This window comes from Colobus angolensis, unplaced genomic scaffold (assembly GCF_000951035.1).
Source record: "Colobus angolensis palliatus isolate OR3802 unplaced genomic scaffold, Cang.pa_1.0 Scaffold236, whole genome shotgun sequence".
NCBI classification, from domain to species: Eukaryota; Metazoa; Chordata; class Mammalia; order Primates; family Cercopithecidae; genus Colobus; species Colobus angolensis.
The window spans coordinates 921,819-939,091 of NW_012115555.1; the positions used below are offsets into that span (position 1 = coordinate 921,819).

At 52.4% G+C, this 17,273-nt stretch overlaps 2 protein-coding genes across 2 annotated transcripts; both read right to left on the minus strand.

Annotated features, from left to right (window-relative positions):
- Positions 1-4,043: 4,043 nt before the first annotated feature.
- Positions 4,044-15,176, minus strand: ATF6B (activating transcription factor 6 beta). Its single transcript, XM_011944843.1, has 17 exons — positions 15,061-15,176; positions 14,615-14,694; positions 14,386-14,464; positions 13,983-14,139; positions 9,842-9,971; positions 9,569-9,704; positions 9,351-9,482; positions 8,720-8,853; positions 7,854-8,039; positions 7,673-7,764; positions 6,638-6,817; positions 6,365-6,472; positions 6,103-6,184; positions 5,817-5,887; positions 5,484-5,595; positions 5,260-5,344; positions 4,044-4,742 (listed from the first exon to the last, which is right to left on the minus strand). Exons 1-17 carry the CDS (start codon positions 15,173-15,175, stop codon positions 4,513-4,515), a joined length of 2,109 nt encoding a protein of 702 aa, XP_011800233.1. The 5' UTR covers position 15,176; the 3' UTR covers positions 4,044-4,512.
- A 474-nt stretch (positions 15,177-15,650) lies between these two features.
- Positions 15,651-17,273, minus strand: FKBPL (FK506 binding protein like). The gene is made up of 2 exons (XM_011944770.1): positions 17,038-17,273; positions 15,651-16,797 (listed from the first exon to the last, which is right to left on the minus strand). The coding sequence occupies exon 2, from the start codon at positions 16,721-16,723 to the stop codon at positions 15,674-15,676; it is 1,050 nt and encodes a 349-aa protein (XP_011800160.1). The 5' UTR covers positions 16,724-16,797; positions 17,038-17,273; the 3' UTR covers positions 15,651-15,673.

Consider the following 17,273-nt stretch of genomic DNA (forward strand, 5'->3'; position numbering starts at 1 on the left):
AAGTCAACACTGAAATGTGAAAGGACTGGGAGAGAGGAGGGGGAGAGAGTAAGGAGTCCAGGCGTGAAGGCAGGGAAGCCCAGTGGTCAGAGCTGGGGTTGGCTTCACTGAGGAGTCCTGGGGGTGGGTAGAAAGGTCAGTGTTGTCGAGAACCGTCCACAAGCTCCGGTTGTTCTCTGTATCCTCAGTCCCTGTGTCTTCAGCTCTGAGCCTCCTTCCTTGAATGATCCTCCAAGTTTCTGTCCTGACCTCAGGAGGAAAAGAGATGAAAGATAGAGAAAAGGAAAGGAAAGATAGGGAGGAGAGAAGGCAGACACAGAAGAGTAAGGGCAATTGAGGGCAAGGACCTGAAGGATGAAGACAGGGGAACAAGAGATGCCAGGGGCGGCAGTCCAAGAAAGCAGTCCCAGAGAGGGGAAAGATAGAAAACACTTGTGCCGGGCTTCCGTTTACAAAAGTTTCCTACACGGTGCGGGCATTAATCCCACTTCGTGGCTGAGGAAACAGAGGCTCATAGACATTAAGGGTCTTGTTCAAGGGACTAAGTTAGTAGTGGTGAAGGTGGGCCTCACCCAGGTGTTCTGATTCCTGAGCCTGGATTCGCTCTCCTCCCCAAACAACTCCAGGAAAAGAAAGGATCGAAGACTTAGGGAACAAACAAACGAAGTGGCTTCTTTGAAGCTCTTGTACAAAGAAGGGTGGAAAATCCAGATTTTTGAAACTTCTTTCTGCATCCAGGTATTGTGTAGATTCAGTTAGAAGAAATGGCATCAGATGGGGAAGGGGGTGGTCAACACCCCATGACTGAGAACCGGGGGTGGGGTGAGGATGGGGAACCCAGAATGAAAAGACAGAGCCCAGGATGAAAGATGGGAGAGAACTAAGAGGCTACCGCTGAAAACGGGGCAAGGGAGCCTCAGAAAGAAGGGTTTGGACCCTTAAAACTTCCTTTGCCTGGAGACATGGGTGTGGGGAGAAAGGGAGGAGGAAGGACATTTCTATCTCGTGACAAAAGAAAGTCACACAATTGTTTTGTTCTCTGCTCTGAGGCGGGTGGGCGCCTGTATTTACCAGAGGGACCCAGGTCGCTGTGGCAACCACACATCTGGGCCCCGGAATCCAGATGTGCTGTATCCAGAAGCCATAGCAGAACGATGAGACAAACATCAGGCTCCCCAGTGCTGGCCCCCACAGCTGGGAAGAGGATGGAGAATTGGTGTGGGAAGTGAAGGGAGTGGGGGAAGGAAGGAGGAGGAGAGGACCAAAGTGGGGGAAAAGAGAGGAAATAATGGAAAGGGGCAAGAAATGTGGACGAGGGAGCAGAATGGGAAATAGAAAGGGGGCGGCCTGAAAAAGGGAGGTGACAAGCACAGGGTCAGCGGCAGCAGCAGACGAAAAGACCAAGAAGAACAAAGGAAAAAGACAGCGAATTTAAAAAACTTTTTTTTTTTTTTTTTGAGACGCAGTCTCACAATGTCGCCCGGGCTGGAGTGCAGTGGCCGCTCAGCTCACTGCAAGCTCCGCCTCCCGGGTTTACACCATTCTCCTGCCTCAGCCTCCCAAGTAGCTGGGACTACAGGCGCCAGCCACCTCGCCCAGCTAGCTTTTTGTATTTTTTAGTAGAGACGGGGTTTCACCGTGTTAGCCAGGATGGTCTCGAACTCCTGACCTCGTGATCCGCCCATCTCGGCCTCCCAAAGTGCTGGGATTACAGGCTTGAGCCACTGCGCCCGGCCAAAAAAATTTTTTTTTAAATAAGGCCGGCACGGTGACTCATGCCTGTAATCCTAGCACTTTGGGAGGCCGAGATGGGAGGATTGCTTGAGGCCAGGAGTTCAGGACCAGTCTGGGCAACATAGTGAGATCCCACCTCTATTTTTAAATTAAAAAAAAAAAATTTAAGACAGTGAAGCAGTGGATGGGGCGGGGCAGATACAACAGAAGAAAAAAAATAACAATGAATAATGGGTCAAAAAGAGGTCGTGACAACTGCTAATGAGGTAGAGAGCAAAGAAAGGCAGGAAAGAAGTCTAGAAAGAGGAAGGGAGGGATAATGAGGTCAGGGATGAGAGAGAACAAAAGGCGGGATCCTGAGGAAGAAAAGCAGGAGATAGTGGCATAAGGAAAGCAGAACAGAAAGACAAAGCAGGCATAGGGCAGGAGGGGCCAATGAGGTGCAGGAGTGACAGCAGCCTGGCATGCTGAGTGGCCTTGGGGGTGTGGCCAGAGGAATGGAGATCCACATGGGCCTAGAGGGCAGCAGCCCAGAGCCTGCCCAGCTTTCATCCCGCGTCAGGTACCCACCCACCATCCTTCTCAATCCCTCCCACCACCACACTCCCTCAGCCGAGAGGTCTGATGTCTCACCCACACCAAAGTGCCAGCTGTCCCTTGCCACCTAGCAGAGGAGCACGATGTCCTACCCCAGGGCCCCCCACTGAGATGCCAGCACTTCAAGTACTTTCCCGAACTGGGGGCAAGAAGGAGGAAGAGCAACTGGACAATGAAACAGTGGAACACAGATTGGATAGAAGTAGAAGAGAGAAGCACAACAGAGATGGAGACAGAAAGGGGCAAGGGATGAGGAAAAGGTGTCTCTATTACGGACCAGGCACTGAGGATGTCATCTTTCATCCTGTCATCAATCCTGATTAGGAGGTAGGAACATCCCATCTTACAGAAAAGGAAACTAAGGCTCAGAATGTTTAAGGACATCTACTAATGAAAGGCAGGGCAGGGAATCCAGCTCAGGTGATGTGCTTCCAAAATCCTTGTTCTCACTGCACCACCTCCAGAGATAGGGTGAATAAAGCTCAAGGACTCTGGGATAGAAAGCACAGCTGAGAAGCTGGGCTGCCCTCTGGAGGGAGGAAAGGTCTAGTTCTTGGGAGCCCTGGTTCCAGGTTGCCATAGCTACTTGGTCTGTTTTCACCCCAAACACAGTAATGGGTGACGGCAGCGGGAGGGGTGTGGGGGTTGCCTGGCCGGACACATGAGGTTCTTCCTCCCTCCTTCAGGCCTGGGCTATGGCCCAGGCAGCCCCTGTCCAGTCATCTGGGCATTGAGCCCAGGCCCAGCTCACACCCTCAAGCTGACCCAGGACACTCCTGCAGGGTCAGGCCTGAGGCACTGCTGGACAGGAGCAGCTGGAGGGGTATTCTCCCAGGTTGGCCTCAGACTCAACCCCTCACTTTGTCCTGCTTCCCTTCTTCCTAGTTAGAATGCACAGCCTAGCCGGGCACTTTGCGATGCTGAAGCGGGCAGATCACGAGGTCAGCCTGGCCAATATGGTGAAACCCCATCTCTACTAAAAATACAAAAATTAGCTGGGCGTGGTGGTGGGCGCCTGTAATCCCAGCTACTTGAGAGGCTGGGGCAGAAGAATTGCTTCAACCTGGGAGGCGGAGGTTGCAGTGAGCCGAGATCACGCCACTGCACTCCAGCCTGGGTGAGAGAGCGAGACTCCATCTCAAAAAACAAACAAACAAACAAAAATTAAAAAAATAGAATGCACAGCTTTTTCCGCCTGCCCCACTATTTTCAGTCTTTCATCTGGACTCTCAAGTCTCAGTCCCCTCCAGTTTAGGGCTTAGAGGATATCCTGCCACATCCCCCTTCCCTTCCAAATATCACCCCTTCTTCACCAAGGCCCCCGCTTTCTGGGCTCTGAGCATCTGGCCCCAGCTCCTGTTGTTTGTTTGAGCTGCTCATCCTGGACAGCAAGAGGAGGGGGAGAACCTGCTTGAGAGCAGGAGACCCAGAGGCTGCTCAGCCTGAAGGGTGTGGGGCCCCATCTTTCCTGTTGACTCTCATTCCAGGGATGCGTATCCTCTAGTCTGTCCCACCATGGGACATCATTGCTAGACACAGATACACCCCAGAGTTGCAGCGGTGGGGACAAGGGGATGACATGCAGTCTGAGATCCTGCACCCACCCCACCTCAGAGCCAGCTATGTCTTCAGTACTTGATTCTTTGACGCTGGCTCTGGAGAAGCCACTTTCCCCCAGACTCCCCATCACGAGCCAGGAAGGCAGCCACCACTCCTTCAACTCCCTCCAAGTTGTTTATTTAATAATAATAAAAAAGAAATGCACACACATAAACCTGTACTCCCCCCGCCACCCTCCCTTACTCCCAGTAACTAGCTCCAAAATGCAAAAACTTCCCTTGTCCCACCTGGGGACTAAATTCCCACCTCCACTGCCATAACAGAGAAACAAAATAAAGAATATGCAGCAGCCCACCACCCACCCCACAACTGAACCTCACGCAATCCCCTCAAAGAAAGAAGCCGGGACTGGGGGTTCACAGGAATGAGAGGAGCCCTATATTCTGAAAAGGGATAAGAAGAGAGGTGAACACCCCCCACCTCAAATAAGTGCTTAACCCCCACAACTGGTCTTTCCTTTACCAACTGCCCCAAGCCTAGGGATCAGGGAAATCTGAAACAGTCCCACCTGGCCACCCGGTACCCCCTCCTCCCGTTCTAAGTCAGTGTGAATGGCAGAGGTCAGGGATGATTGAGGTAGAGGGGCTGGTGGGAGGCCTGGTGGGCCTGGCTGGCTGCAGAGGCTGGCAAGGGGCCACCTGTGGCATTGCCTGGGGTTGGGGATGGCTGTTTTCGGAGCGAGGGGGGCACCGTGGAGGTCTTGATGTGAATCACCCTGGTGTCCATGACCTCACACTCGATCTGCATCATCTCCTCATAGTCCCCCGGGGCCCCACGGCCTGACAGGGTCTCTGTGAGAAGGGGAGAGTTAAGGAAGAGGAGACGGGGAGGCAAACAGGGATTGGAGGGAGGAGGGGAGGAGGTCGGAAAAGTAGAGGTGAGCAGAGAGGAAAGGAAAGGGCAATAGTGAGGAGGCAGATCCATAGTGGCAGTTAAACAGGATGGCAGGGACAGAGTTTGGTGCAGGGACAAGGAGAGGGGTAGGAAAAGAAAAGGGCATTGACGAGTGTGGGGTTACACAGGAGAGGACATCAAGAGAAAAAAGGAAGTGAGAGTCTAGCAGGTTCCCGGCCCACCTGCCTCTGCCCAGTCATCTACCCAAGCACCTTCACCAGGGAAGGACCCTCACCCTCATCTCCCTCCCAAAGTCTCCTGCATGGTGCTCTTCCCTCCACCCACTTCCTGCTGCTTCTCACCTGTGGATTCAGCAGCTCTCTGGATGCCCTGCTCCTCTCCCCCTTCCCCCTCAGCTCCCAGGCTGGATCTCCCTGTTGGAACTGCCCCCATACCCAGCAGGGAAAGAGTTACCATTGGGGGCCATGGCCGGCATCACCAGGGACATCTTGGGCCGGGAGGTCTTGTTGTGGCTGATGGCTGGGAGCAGCAGGTGGTCCTGGAGAACAGAGGGGCCAGGCCGGAAGGGTGGAGGCAAAGATGCCAACAGGCTCCCCAGCTCTACTCTACATCCCCCCACTGAAGACAGACTGCTGGGAACCTAGGGTGACAGACATGTGAGGGGAAGAGAAACTCACCCTTCGGAAAGAGACAACATAAAACGTGTCTTCCCGTCGGTCAATTGCATCCAAGAACGCTGGCTGCGAACGGTCTGGGTGGCGATATAGCTGCAGCTGGCCCACAGCATCCCTAGGAAGGTGGGGAAATAGGATTTGAGGGGAACTAAGCCCAATGCTCAGTTTCTACCAGGGAAGGGGGTAGGATGAGAGAAAAAGACAGGAGACCCTGAGTGGAGGAGGGAGGTATAATCCCACTGGTGACAGTAATGACAGGCACAGGAGAGCTACTGGGGGTACAGTTCTTGAGAGTGGAATTTCACTTAATAAGTAAGCACCCCGCCCCACACTCACCTTTCCGGGGGTCCAGGGGGTTGGATGGGAACTGCCTTAACTGGAGGTGACTTCTTCCGTGGCTGAGACTTCTGGAAGGAGAAGTATCTAAGGATTTGGTGAGGGTAAAGGGAAAAGGGAAAGAGACAAACAGCCCCTGGAAGCTAATGCCACCTCCCACTCAACCCTCCACTTCCTTCAAACAATCCCTCAAACTTCCACAGCGAGATGCCCGCTAGGAATCCCCAGACGAGGCCTTCAGCCCTTGTCTTCAAGTGGCCTTCCTTGAACCAGCCACCCACCCTACCTGTCTCTCCTGGGCCCTCTGAGGGATCTTCCGCCGGCCTCTCTGGTGGCGCTGGACCCAGCCACTCAGCTCGTCAGCAAGCCTGGGCAAATGGAGGAGGCTCAGGACCTCCATGCCAGGCCAAGATTCCCACCCTCCTTGCCCACCCACAGGAGTGAGGAGAGGGCAGGGAGCGCTGGCGCTTTAGTACACAGGCCAGTCAGGCTGATTGCACAGGGCCTTGGGAGGCCGGGGGAGGATGCCCCAGTGATGAATCCCACACCTCAGGGACTCGGTGCGGTTGAAGTGCCGGCAATCAGAGGAGAGGAAGAGCTGGTCTAGGTCTCTTAGAAGTAGCTCCTTGGTGCCCCCAGGGAAGGTTGTCAGGTTCCTGGAGTGAAGTAGGAAGGAGACCACACTTGGAGACTGCCCAGCACTCCCACAACAAAGAAAGCGATGATGGCAAGAGAAAGTTTTGGGTTCCCCTCACTGAAAGCGGGGAGAAGACCAACTCATACCCTCAAAGGAGAGGGGGGTTCTCGCTCTCTCTTCTCACCTGAAACTGGGCTGGTCTGTGGGGCTGGGCTGGGGCTCTTCAGGGCCATGGGAGGACCCCTGGAGAGGCTCAACTCCATGAACTGGCTCTTGCTCTGAGAACCCCAGCAAGTGTCTCCGGGGTCGAGGCTCCCCCTTGTTCATCCGAGGAGAGACGGGAGCTGAAGGAGGCTCACTGATGCTGTGGATAAAGAGGGATGGAGCACAATGAAGAATTTCAGCTATATCAAGTGTCTAGTTAAGAATAAGGGACCCGGGAGGCGGAGTTTGCAGTGAGCCAAGATTGCGCCACTGCACTCCAGCCTGGGTGACAGAGCGAGACTCCGTCTCAAAAAAAAAAAAAAAAAAAAAAAAAAAGAATAAGGGCTCTGCAGATGGACTGCTTGAGTTGCAATCTGTTATACAGGCCTCAATCTGCCTCCGGAAGATGGGAATAAGGATGGTCCCTACATATGAAAAAGAAAGTGCATCACCTAGAGCCTAGAACTCAGTAAGCATTTAATAGTCACTATTTCTACTAACATTATCACCATCATCTACTCTCCACTGGAAAAATAATGGAGCAGGAGGCTGGGCAAGGTGGCTCACGCCTATAATCCTAGCACTTTGGGAGGCCGAGGCGGGTGGATTGCCTGAGCTCAGAAGTTCGAGACCAGCCTAGGTAACAACGGTGAAACCCTGTCTCTACTAAAAAGATACAAAAAATTAGCCGGGCATGGTGGTGTGCGTCTGTAGTCCCAGCTACTCGGGAGGCTGAGGCAGGAGAATCGCTAGAACCCAGGAAGCGGAGGTTGCAGTGAGCTGAGATTGCACCACTGCACTCCAGCCTGGGCAACAGAGCGAGGCTCCATCTCCAAAAAAAAAAAAAGAAAAATAATGGAGCAGGAAGGGGCTGACCAGACACATCATCGGTGCCCAGGACACCAGAACCATTTGTGTATAAGCATAAGGAAATGGCCTGGGCCAAAGCAGGCAGCTAGGAGGCTGCAAGGTGGGCTCCACATGGAAGGTTCTAGTGAAGCAAGGAAGGTCTCACCTGACGGGTCCAAAGTTGAAGGCAATGAAGAGAAGGAAGACCATGATGCAGACCACCTTCCTGTTTCCAGACCCTAACTTGAGCTCGCTGTTCTAAGGTACAAAGAAAGAGACAACAAAAAGGGGACTCATTCCAAGGAGGCTGTATTCCTGTTGGTCTCCCAGGGACAGACTGGTCTTACTTCAGCCAGTAGGGCCTCCAGCCGCCGCCGGAGGGCAGCATTCTCCCGGCGGAGCTGCTGGTTGTCAGCCAGTACTGCCTGCAGCCGAGCCTCCAGCCCCTGCAGATACTCTTTTTTCTTTCTCCGGGACTGGCAGGCTGACTCCCGGTTCTTGATCATTCGCTGCTGCCGCTTCAGCAGCTTTGCCTAGGCACCCGAAAGGTCAAAAAAGAATGACAGATAAGTTGGCAGAGGGGGACTATGCTCCCAAACCCCAGGGAATGATTTACCCAGAGCTCACACGGCCACTCCCCTGCCTTCCTGACACACCTACACAGCCAGAGAGGTTTTTCCTCTCTACTCAAACATTCTAGGGAAGGGGCCCTTCTCTCAAACATGCCCTGCTACTGCTTCTTAGAGGTGGGAAAGGTTACAGCACAGGAAGAACTTTCTCCATGCTGGTGGAAACTCTTTCCTTGGTAAGTCTTTCTTCCTGTCAACCCACATTTGTAGGGTTCAAAGTTTAACCTTGTTATACTACTTATACAGTCTACCTGATTTTCCCCCAGGAGGCAGCCTCCCTCCCCAACTACAGCCACGACCGTAGTGGTATAGTACAGTATGACTTCCTTGCCTTTAATTTACGGAGACCAACCCCATTTCTCCACCTGCAGTGACAGCAAACCTAAAGGACCCTAAAACTACCTGGAGTTGATATTCATATAGAACCAGGAGTCCACTCTGACCCCCAGAATGATCTGACGGGTCTGCTTCCTCACTTTTTGCTCCTAGGTCTCAACTCCCTCCTCATCCCACAGTTCTCTCCATGACAGACTTCCCTCTTCCCTTCCCATCACTCACCCTACTCCTCTCTCCCCAACACTTACATCCACCTCAGGCGGGCAGGAGTTTCCAGGCATAGGAGCAGGAACGATGCTCTTCCTCTCAGGCCGTGGTAGAGAGGCAGCCGGCCCTTCAGGCTGGACTCGAATAGTACCCTGGATGAGGACAACTGGGGATACTGGGGCAAGTGAGCAGAGGAGGTCAGAGGGTTGTGTGCTAGGTGGGGTCCTTGTGTCCACACCCACACCAGAGCACCCAAGGACTGGGAGCCTCAATGGTTGCAAGCTCCCTGACAAGGTCAATGCAGCCCGCCTCCTTTTCTCCTTCTTTAATTATTTTATTTTATTTTATCTTTTTTTTTTTTTTTTTTTTTGAGACGAAGTCCCACTTTGTCACCCAGGCTGGAGTGCAGTGGCATGATCTTGGCTCACTGCAACCGCCACCTCCTGGGTTCAAGTGATTCTCCTGCCTCAGCCTCCTGAGTAGCTGAGATTACAGGTGACTGCCACCACTCCCCACTAATTTTTGTATTTTTAGTAGAGGTAAGGTTTCACCATGTTGGCCAGGCTGGTCTTAAACTTCTGACCTCAGGTGATCCGCCTGCCTCAGCCTCCCAAAGTGCTGGGATTACCGGCGTGAGCTACCGCGCCTGGCCCTTTTCTTCTTTTTCAGTACCTGGGGGTGGCTGGACGAGGGGCTGCAGAAGGACGGTGGTGCTGGGAGGCACAGCTCTGGGTGGCATTGGGACAGTGGTTAGCACCACAGGTTTGGGCTGCAGTGGCGGCTTACGGGTGGGCAGGGCTTTCCCTGAAGGAAGGTGAGAGAAAAAAACAAGAAATGTCAGGACCACAGGCCTCTCACTAGGGATTCCAAGTATCAGGAGACCCCATTACCTGAGGAGCCATCAGGGGATGGGCCCATGCTGATCTGGACAGCTCCAAGTGAGGGGGCTGGGACATCCCACAGGAGGCACCCTGAAGGGGATAGGGACTCTGTCTTCACTTCCAGGACCTCCTCTCCTATAAAAGCCTATGTGGGGCATTCCACAGATATGTCAGTCAGGAGGAGTGTCAAGGAGAAGGAGCTGAAGAAGAGAAAGCTCTCATATCTCTAGGTCAGGAGGAACTCACTGGAGCATCTGGAGGGAGGAAGGAAGTGGTGCTCACCTGGCTGGAGGAGTCGGCTGAGAGCAGGGAGGCCTCAGAGTTGATGGAAGAACATGGAGAGACAGGTTCTATCTTGGTCTGGACATCTGTGGGAGGCAGGATGAGGCAAAAGCTGGATATCATGTAAACACTGAAGGATTAAAAGGGTTAAGATGAGAGGCTGGGCACGGTGGCTCACGCCTGTAATCCCAGCACTTTGGGAGGCCAAGGCGGGCAGATCACCTGAGGTCGGGAGTTCGAGACCAGCCTGACCAACATGGAGAAACCCCGTCTCTACTAAAAATACAAAATTAGTCGGGCATGGTGGCACATCCCTGTCATCCCAGATACTCAGGAGGCTGAGGCAGGAGAATTGCTTGAACCTGGGAGGCAGAGGTTGCGGTGGGCTGAGATCACACCATTGCACTCCAGCCTGGGCAAGAAGAGCAAAACTCCGTCTCAAAAAAATAAAAAAGAGGGTTAAGATGGGGACATGGGTCCTTTCTCTTTGAACCTGAAAATCAAACTCTTCTGGCCCTAGACTGCAGGGAATCCAGGAGGGGAAGTCACAGAGCTGCTCACCTGCTGGCTCTCCACACCACTTCGCCTAGTGCTTCCCTTTCTCCTTCAGGGGCTCCTCTAATTTTTCTCATCCCGGCTATGTGTCCCTCAAGGCTGTCCTTGCCCTTCTGCTTTTCCCTCTTTCTTGTTCACAGAACTTGTCTATTCACATAGAAGAGGCCTGAGCAGGGGAAGGTGCAGGGGGTCTCCAGCATTTACATGGCCCAAATTCTGATCGTGCTGGATTTCCACCTTATCCTGGCCCAATGCATCTCCATGCTGACAATTGCCAAGTCTGCATCTCCCGCTGGCTACTCACCTGCACCAGATTCTGACTTCCAAGCTGCTTGCTGGTCCCTTCCATTCTCATGCCTCAACAGTCACCCAAATCTAACTGGCCATAAATGAGGCTTCCTGATTGCCCTGTCACACAGGTTTTCCTCCTAGGTACCAAACAGCGAAGCCTCAGTCATCTCTGAGCCTTCATGACCTCCATTAAATCTGCCTTTACAATTTGTTGATCACTCCATGAAAGAAAATGCTAGGCCCCATGTTGGCGAAATAAAATCCTTCTGAGGGCCAGATGCAGCCCACAGGTCAACAGTCCACCACTACCTCTGGTCCCTACTGTTTACTTTGGTACTTAATTATATAACCATTAAGATTGCTTTTTAAAACTTCAATTTACATTTTTGAATAGATAATACGGTCATGATACAAATCCAAAGGAATAAAGGAAAATTAAGTGAAAAAAAAAAAAATCTTCCCTTCCCTGTCCTCCAGCCACTCAGATTCCCTGCACAGAGGTAACCACTATCAGAACTATTTAACCATGGTTGGGCGCGGTGGCTCACGCCTGTAATCCCAGCACTTTGGGAGGCTGACAGCCAACGCAGGTGGATCGCTGGAAGCCAGGAATTCGACACCAGCCTGAACAACATGGCAAAACTGTCTCTACCAAAAATACAAAAAAAATAGCCAGGCCTGGTGGCGCGTGCCTGTAGTCCTAGCTACTAGGGGAGCTGAGGCAGGAAAATCACTTAAACCCAGGAAACGGAGGTTGCAGTGAGTGGAGATCATGCCATACACTCCAGCCTGGGTGACAGGGCAAGATTCTGTCTCAAAAAAAAAAAAAAACCGGTAACTATTTAACGATGATGTATTATAACCCTCACAAAACTCCCCAAAAGTAAGAACTATATCTCATGTCCATTGAGGGTAAAGTACAGGACCTCAAAAAATACCTAAGTATGGAGGAGAATCTGACTCTAATAACACTATGTGATGCAAAGCCACCAACAATCCTTTTGCTTCTAACGGCAATGGACGATCTCAGCTCACTGCAAGCTGTCTCCAGGGTGTACGCCATTCTCCTGCCTCACCCTCCCAAGTAGCTGAGACTACAGGTGCCTGCCACCACGCCCGGCTAATGTTTTGTATTTTTAGTAGAGACGGGGCTTCACTGTGTTAGCCAGGATGATCTCAATATCCTGATCTCGTGATCCACCCACCTCAGCCTCCCAAAGTGCTGGGATTACAGGCATAAGCCACCGCGCCTGGCCTGCTAACGGTATTTCAATCCTTATTTTGTGTGTCTTCTTCATGACATTTATTAATCTGCTGGATATAATCTGTTTGTCCTTCCAAATCCACTCTCCATCTCTCCCTGCTGTGCTCTGAGATCCAGGAAGAACCTGAATGGACTGCATAAGTGGGCTCCCTGGTTGGAGTTCAGCTGGTGAGAGATGGTGCCAGGAGATCCAGAAGGTACTTTGAAATCAACAATCAACATGTCTACTGGGCATGGTGGCTTATGCCTGTAATCCCAGCACTTTGGGAGGCCAAGGTGGGCGGATCACTTGAAGTCGGGAATTCAAGACCAGTCTAACATGGAGAAACCCTGTCTCAACTAAAAATACAAAATTAGCTGGGCATAGTAGAGCATGCCTGTAATCCCAGCTACTCGGGAGGCTGAGGCAGGAGAATCACTTGAACCTGGGAGGCAGAGATTACAGTGAGCCGAGATCACACTATTGCACTCCAGCCTGGGCAACAAGAGTGAAGCTCCATATCAAAAAAAAAAAAAAAAATCAACATGTCCAACGCTGAATTCATCATCTTCACTGACCAGAAAGCCCCTGCTTTTGCAGTCTCCATCCAGGGAACAGTAACATCACCCATCCACAGCCATCCTAGCCACAAACCTCTTTGACTCCTCTCTCCAATGTCCAGGGGGTCACCACAACTCATCTATTCCACTTCATTCTTTCTCAAGTCTGCTTTCTTCACGACATCCGAATATCTTACTTGATTAACTGCATAAGCCTCTTCCTTGGTTCTCTTGCCTCCGGCCTTGCCTCTCTGCAACCCATTCTCTACTTTGCCACTAGAACCATCTTCCTAATCATATTGCTTCCCTGCTTAATTCTTCAAAGGCCCCCACGTATCCACAGGATAAAAGCTAAGAGCCCCTTAGCAGGGGCCCCACCTGGCCCTGTAGCCTCTGCAGTTCCACATCACTCCCCAAATCCTTCTTACGCCCACTCTGAAGAAATGTAGGCTTCTCACACACAAGTCAACCTCCACACTGTCCTCCTGGCTAATTTCCACGTGTCCTTCAAAACTCTCAAGAAACCCTTCTTCCAGGAGCATGTCCCAGATTTAGCCCCATTGTGGATGAAATGTCCCCTTATGAGCTTTCACGGTACCCTCTAATGATTTCTTTCTTTTTTTTTTTTTGAGACGGAGTCTTGCTCTTTTGCCCAGGCTGGAGTGCAGTGGCACGATCTCGGCTCACTGCAAGCTCCGCCTCCCATGTTCACGCCATTCTCCTGCCTCAGCCTCCGGAGTAGCTGGGACTACAGGCGCCCGCCACCTCGCCCGGCTAGATTTTTGTATTTTTTAGTAGAGACAGGGTTTCACCGTGTTAGCCATGATGGTCTCGATCTCCTGACCTCGTGATCCGCCCATTTCGGCCTCCCAAAGTGCTGGGATTACAGGCTTGAGCCACCGCACCCGGCGTCTCATGATTTCAAATATGGCCTTAGAGTGGACAACTTGGGCAAGAACAGTTCCAGAATTCTCAGCAGTTAATAACTCTCTTCTTCCCAGCCCCACATAACTCTTTATATTAAAAAGACCCCAGATCAGGCGTGGTGGCTTATACCTGTAATCCAAGCACTTTGGAATGGCAAGGTGGGAGGATCACTTGAGCCCAGGAGTTTAAGACCACTCTGGGCAACATAGGAAGACCCCATTCTTACAAACAATAATAAAAAAAATTAGCCAGGCATGGTGGCATGTGTCTGTGGTCGCAGCTACTCAGGAGGCTGAGGCAGGAGGATCATCTGAGCTCAGGAGGTCAAGGCTACAGTAAGCCATGACCATGTCATTACACTGTAGTTTGGGTGACAGAGGGAGGCCTTATCTCAAAAAAACACAAAAAACAAAAAACAAAAAACATCTTCACTGCTAGATAACCAAAGGGGATGAAGAAAATGAGGATATTAAAGAAATGGCAAAGGTAGTGGAGAAGGCCCCCCACACCTCACACACCTCATGACTCACAGCACACAAATCATTTAAATCATTTCTTTGTCACCCACGGGTGAAGGGAATGAAGCAGAGTCCCTGCCACAGAGAGTAGGCAGGATATGGCTCTCTCACCTCGCTGGAGGGCTCTGTGGAGAGATGTGATGACTCGGAGCTGCGGGAGGACGAAGAGCAGGGGGAAGACGGCTCAGACTTCACCTGAAGATCTGGAGGAAAGGGAGTTAGAAATGATCAGGAAGGAGAGCTTGAGAAGAGTCCAAAAAGTACCCAAGGACATGTCGGTGGGGATTCCTGCACCACAGCAAGGGAGAAGAAACAAAAATGGGGATTGAAGGAGAGAGGATAGGCACTTACGTAGAGGTGTGAGAATATAGGAAGCTACGTAGTTTCTGGGAAACAGTGGGAAGATGAGGGTTTCTGGAAAGCTGAGGGAACCACAAAGTCTACCTTACCTGGCAAGATCGGCAGGAGTTCCCATGGGGGCTCAGGGGGGCTGACATCCATCCCCACGTCCAGGGAGCTGCCGTCAAACTAAATAACGGAGGATGTAAGAGGACAGGAGTGTGAGAAAGGGTGAGAAAGTAGGGGTGACTCCAGATGAGCTCTGGCCTGTGAATGAGTCCAGGTTCTGGGCTCACTTTCCACCCACCAAGGGTTAGAGAAAGGCTGGGGACACAATACCGGGACATCCTGCTCGGGGCAACGGAAGAGCTGTGTCTGCTCCTCGGCCACTTCATCTAGGCCAGAATACAAGGTGCTGTCTGCAAGGAATGCTGAGTGTCAGGGGGGTCTTTCGGTGGGCCCAGCCTACAGATCGCACATAAGCCCCCGCCCCATCCCTCATTGGCTCCGCTCGGCCAGACCCACCGCCCGCCCACTTGAAAAGTGATACAACCAGAGGACTTCAGCCCCTCCTTCTCCGACCCCGGAACAACTCGACGTTCCAGCAAGGAGCAGTTCTTCCCCGACTTTTGTATCCCCTTAATGCACAACGATCCCCCTGCTCCGCCCTCCTTCAGATGGCGGATTCCGTAGTTGCCCAGACTTCCTCTTTAGGCCTCTGCTTCTTTCCCGCGTGCCTCAGGGACACAATTTGCCATAGCCCCCTCCCCTCCCCGGGGCCTCACTCTGCAGACCCCAGTCCTCCGGGCTCAGCAGGTTGTCGGCGAAGAAACGCGTCGGGTCGGCAATCTCGCTCAGGAGCATCAGCTCCGCCATCTTTCCCCCCCACCCCCCAACCATGAGACGGTTCCCAAGGCCCGCCTCTCCCCATTATCAACTAATCAGTTGACTCTTTTAAAAAAGGGGGCGTCCCGGAAGCCCTACCGACCAGTAAGAGACCTGGGTGCTGAGCACGTGAATCAACAGACTCGGATGGCTGTGTAGGCGGGCCCAATGGGAGCACTGCAGCAGGAAGTAACTTCCAGATAGTGCCAGACCGCCAAGCGCATGCGCCAAACAGGCTCCAGTGATAAAAGAGCCTGGGAAATGTAGTACCCAGTATTAAGGTCCACCATCTCCCCCAGCCACTGAGTTTAGTTTAGACAGCTTCTGTGTGTCTTCGGAGATAGCTAAGTCCCTCAAAAGGGGCGCAGTGGGAACACTGCTACCTCCCCTAGGAAGCCAAAAGCTGAGAATGGGATATGGGCTGCAACCTTCCCTCTGGCCCCCTACCCCCAAATCTCACAGCACAGACGACAATTCACAAGTTCCTGTTTCTTTTAAAGGTTTAACTTTTAATCAGCCAAACATCTTGCGCAGACCCTGAGCCAGCCCAGCATCCTGCTTCTTCCCCTGAATGACCACCTTCCCCAGTTCCTCTTGGGCTGCCCGGTTTTTGGGATCTATCGCCAGCACCTTCTTGAGGTCAGCAGCTGCTTTTTCCAGGTTCCCAAGGGCAGCCTGGGCAATCCCCCTTCGGTATAAGGCCTTTAAATGGCCAGGCTCTCGCTCCAACACCCGGTCACAGCTCTGGGCTGCCAACTGAGGCTGCCCTAGCAACAACTGACAGGCAGCCAGATTGGCATGAAGAACAGTTCGTTCTGGAGGGCCAGGTGGGGGTAAAGTCAGCAGCAGCCGAAGAGCCCGTCCATAGCATCGGGCAGCTCCTTCAGCGTTCCCAGCTCGAAATAGTTCTGTGCCCCTTGCACGTTCTTCCCTGGCCAGAGCTTCCTTCTCGCTAGTCTCCAGCTCCCAGGAGTCCCGGCCTTGAGTGAAGGACCCCAGTGTGAGCCTGACAGGAGGTCCAGAGTGCCCAGGCAGCTGAAGCTCTGCTTCTTCACCTTGACACATGGACTCCAAGCATTTCTCTATGAGCTCCCCCCAAGTTTCCTCCCTCCATGGCCCTACACCCATAGTTAGCTCTGTCCAGCCCTCTGGCGGCCCTGATCCGAAAGGAAACCCCAAAGCCTGTACCCGGCAGCAGGAGCCTAGTTTGGGTTTGTCCAAGCCATGGCCACGGATTATGATCTTCTTGACAAAGCTCCTGTCGGGACAGTACCAGAGATCAGAAGCTTGAAGGGCCTCTGGCATCTGACTGGTTGATCCATGAGACTTATGAGAGTCTCCTTCAAGTTCAGCAACCAGTTTTTCAGTTCCTTGAGTATTCTCTAGAATTTGGCTGGCTGGATCTGGGTTTACTCCCAGCTCAAGTGTTTCGGTAGGAGGGTCTCGGGGCTGCTGCCTTATCTGAGTAACTGAATCAAGGTTCTCCCGAAGGTTCTTTTCCCACTGTTGTTGCGGCTGAGAGGTGTCCTTTTCTCCAGTTGTACTGACTGGTGGCGTCTCCATTTGAATGCTTGGTCCCTTCCACTGTGAGTGAACAGTTTTGGTCAGAAAGGGATGAATCAGGTTCAGGTCAGCACCTGAAAAGAAAACCAAACAATGCTAATAGCAGGGTTCTTATTTAGATCCCTTTCTCGTCCTTTCCCATTCTTCTGAGACCCAGGCCCCCAGTCCTGAAAGTCCCCAATATTGCTTTCCTCCAAAAATCTGCTCGAGCTTCCCCGTTCCACCCATATATAACTTAGAACTATAAATTCCACAATTCCCTGCGGTTAAGGTAGCCCCGCCAACTACGGACACCCGGTCGGGTCAATAAGTACCTGCGCGGCCAAAGTGCCTAGCATGGTGGCAGGAGGAGCCGGGCCATGGGAATCACCTCTCCTTCCAAAGCTAAATGGTTACTGAATACTGCCCTCGGAGCCTTGCCCCTCGCGGAGAGGGCAGCCGGAGAGGGGAGGGGGCCGGGGGTGGGGGGCGGAACAACTGGGAAAGATACTGACAACTAACCCTGGAGTCCGCGAGACTCCGAATCTAGTCCAATTCCTGGCAGCCAATC

Coding starts and splice junctions, on each gene's coding strand:
- FKBPL (XM_011944770.1), bottom strand. CDS start 16,723: ATGGAGACGCCACCAGTCAGTACAACTGGAGAAAAGGACACCTCTCAG.
- ATF6B (XM_011944843.1), bottom strand. CDS start 15,175: ATGGTTGGGGGGTGGGGGGGAAAGATGGCGGAGCTGATGCTCCTGAGC. Junction 9,972..13,982: donor TTCATTCCCTTCACCCGTGG/GTGACAAAGAAA, acceptor TTAATCCTTCAG/TGTTTACATGATATCCAGCT. Junction 9,483..9,568: donor ATCCCCTGATGGCTCCTCAG/GTAATGGGGTCT, acceptor ACCTTCCTTCAG/GGAAAGCCCTGCCCACCCGT.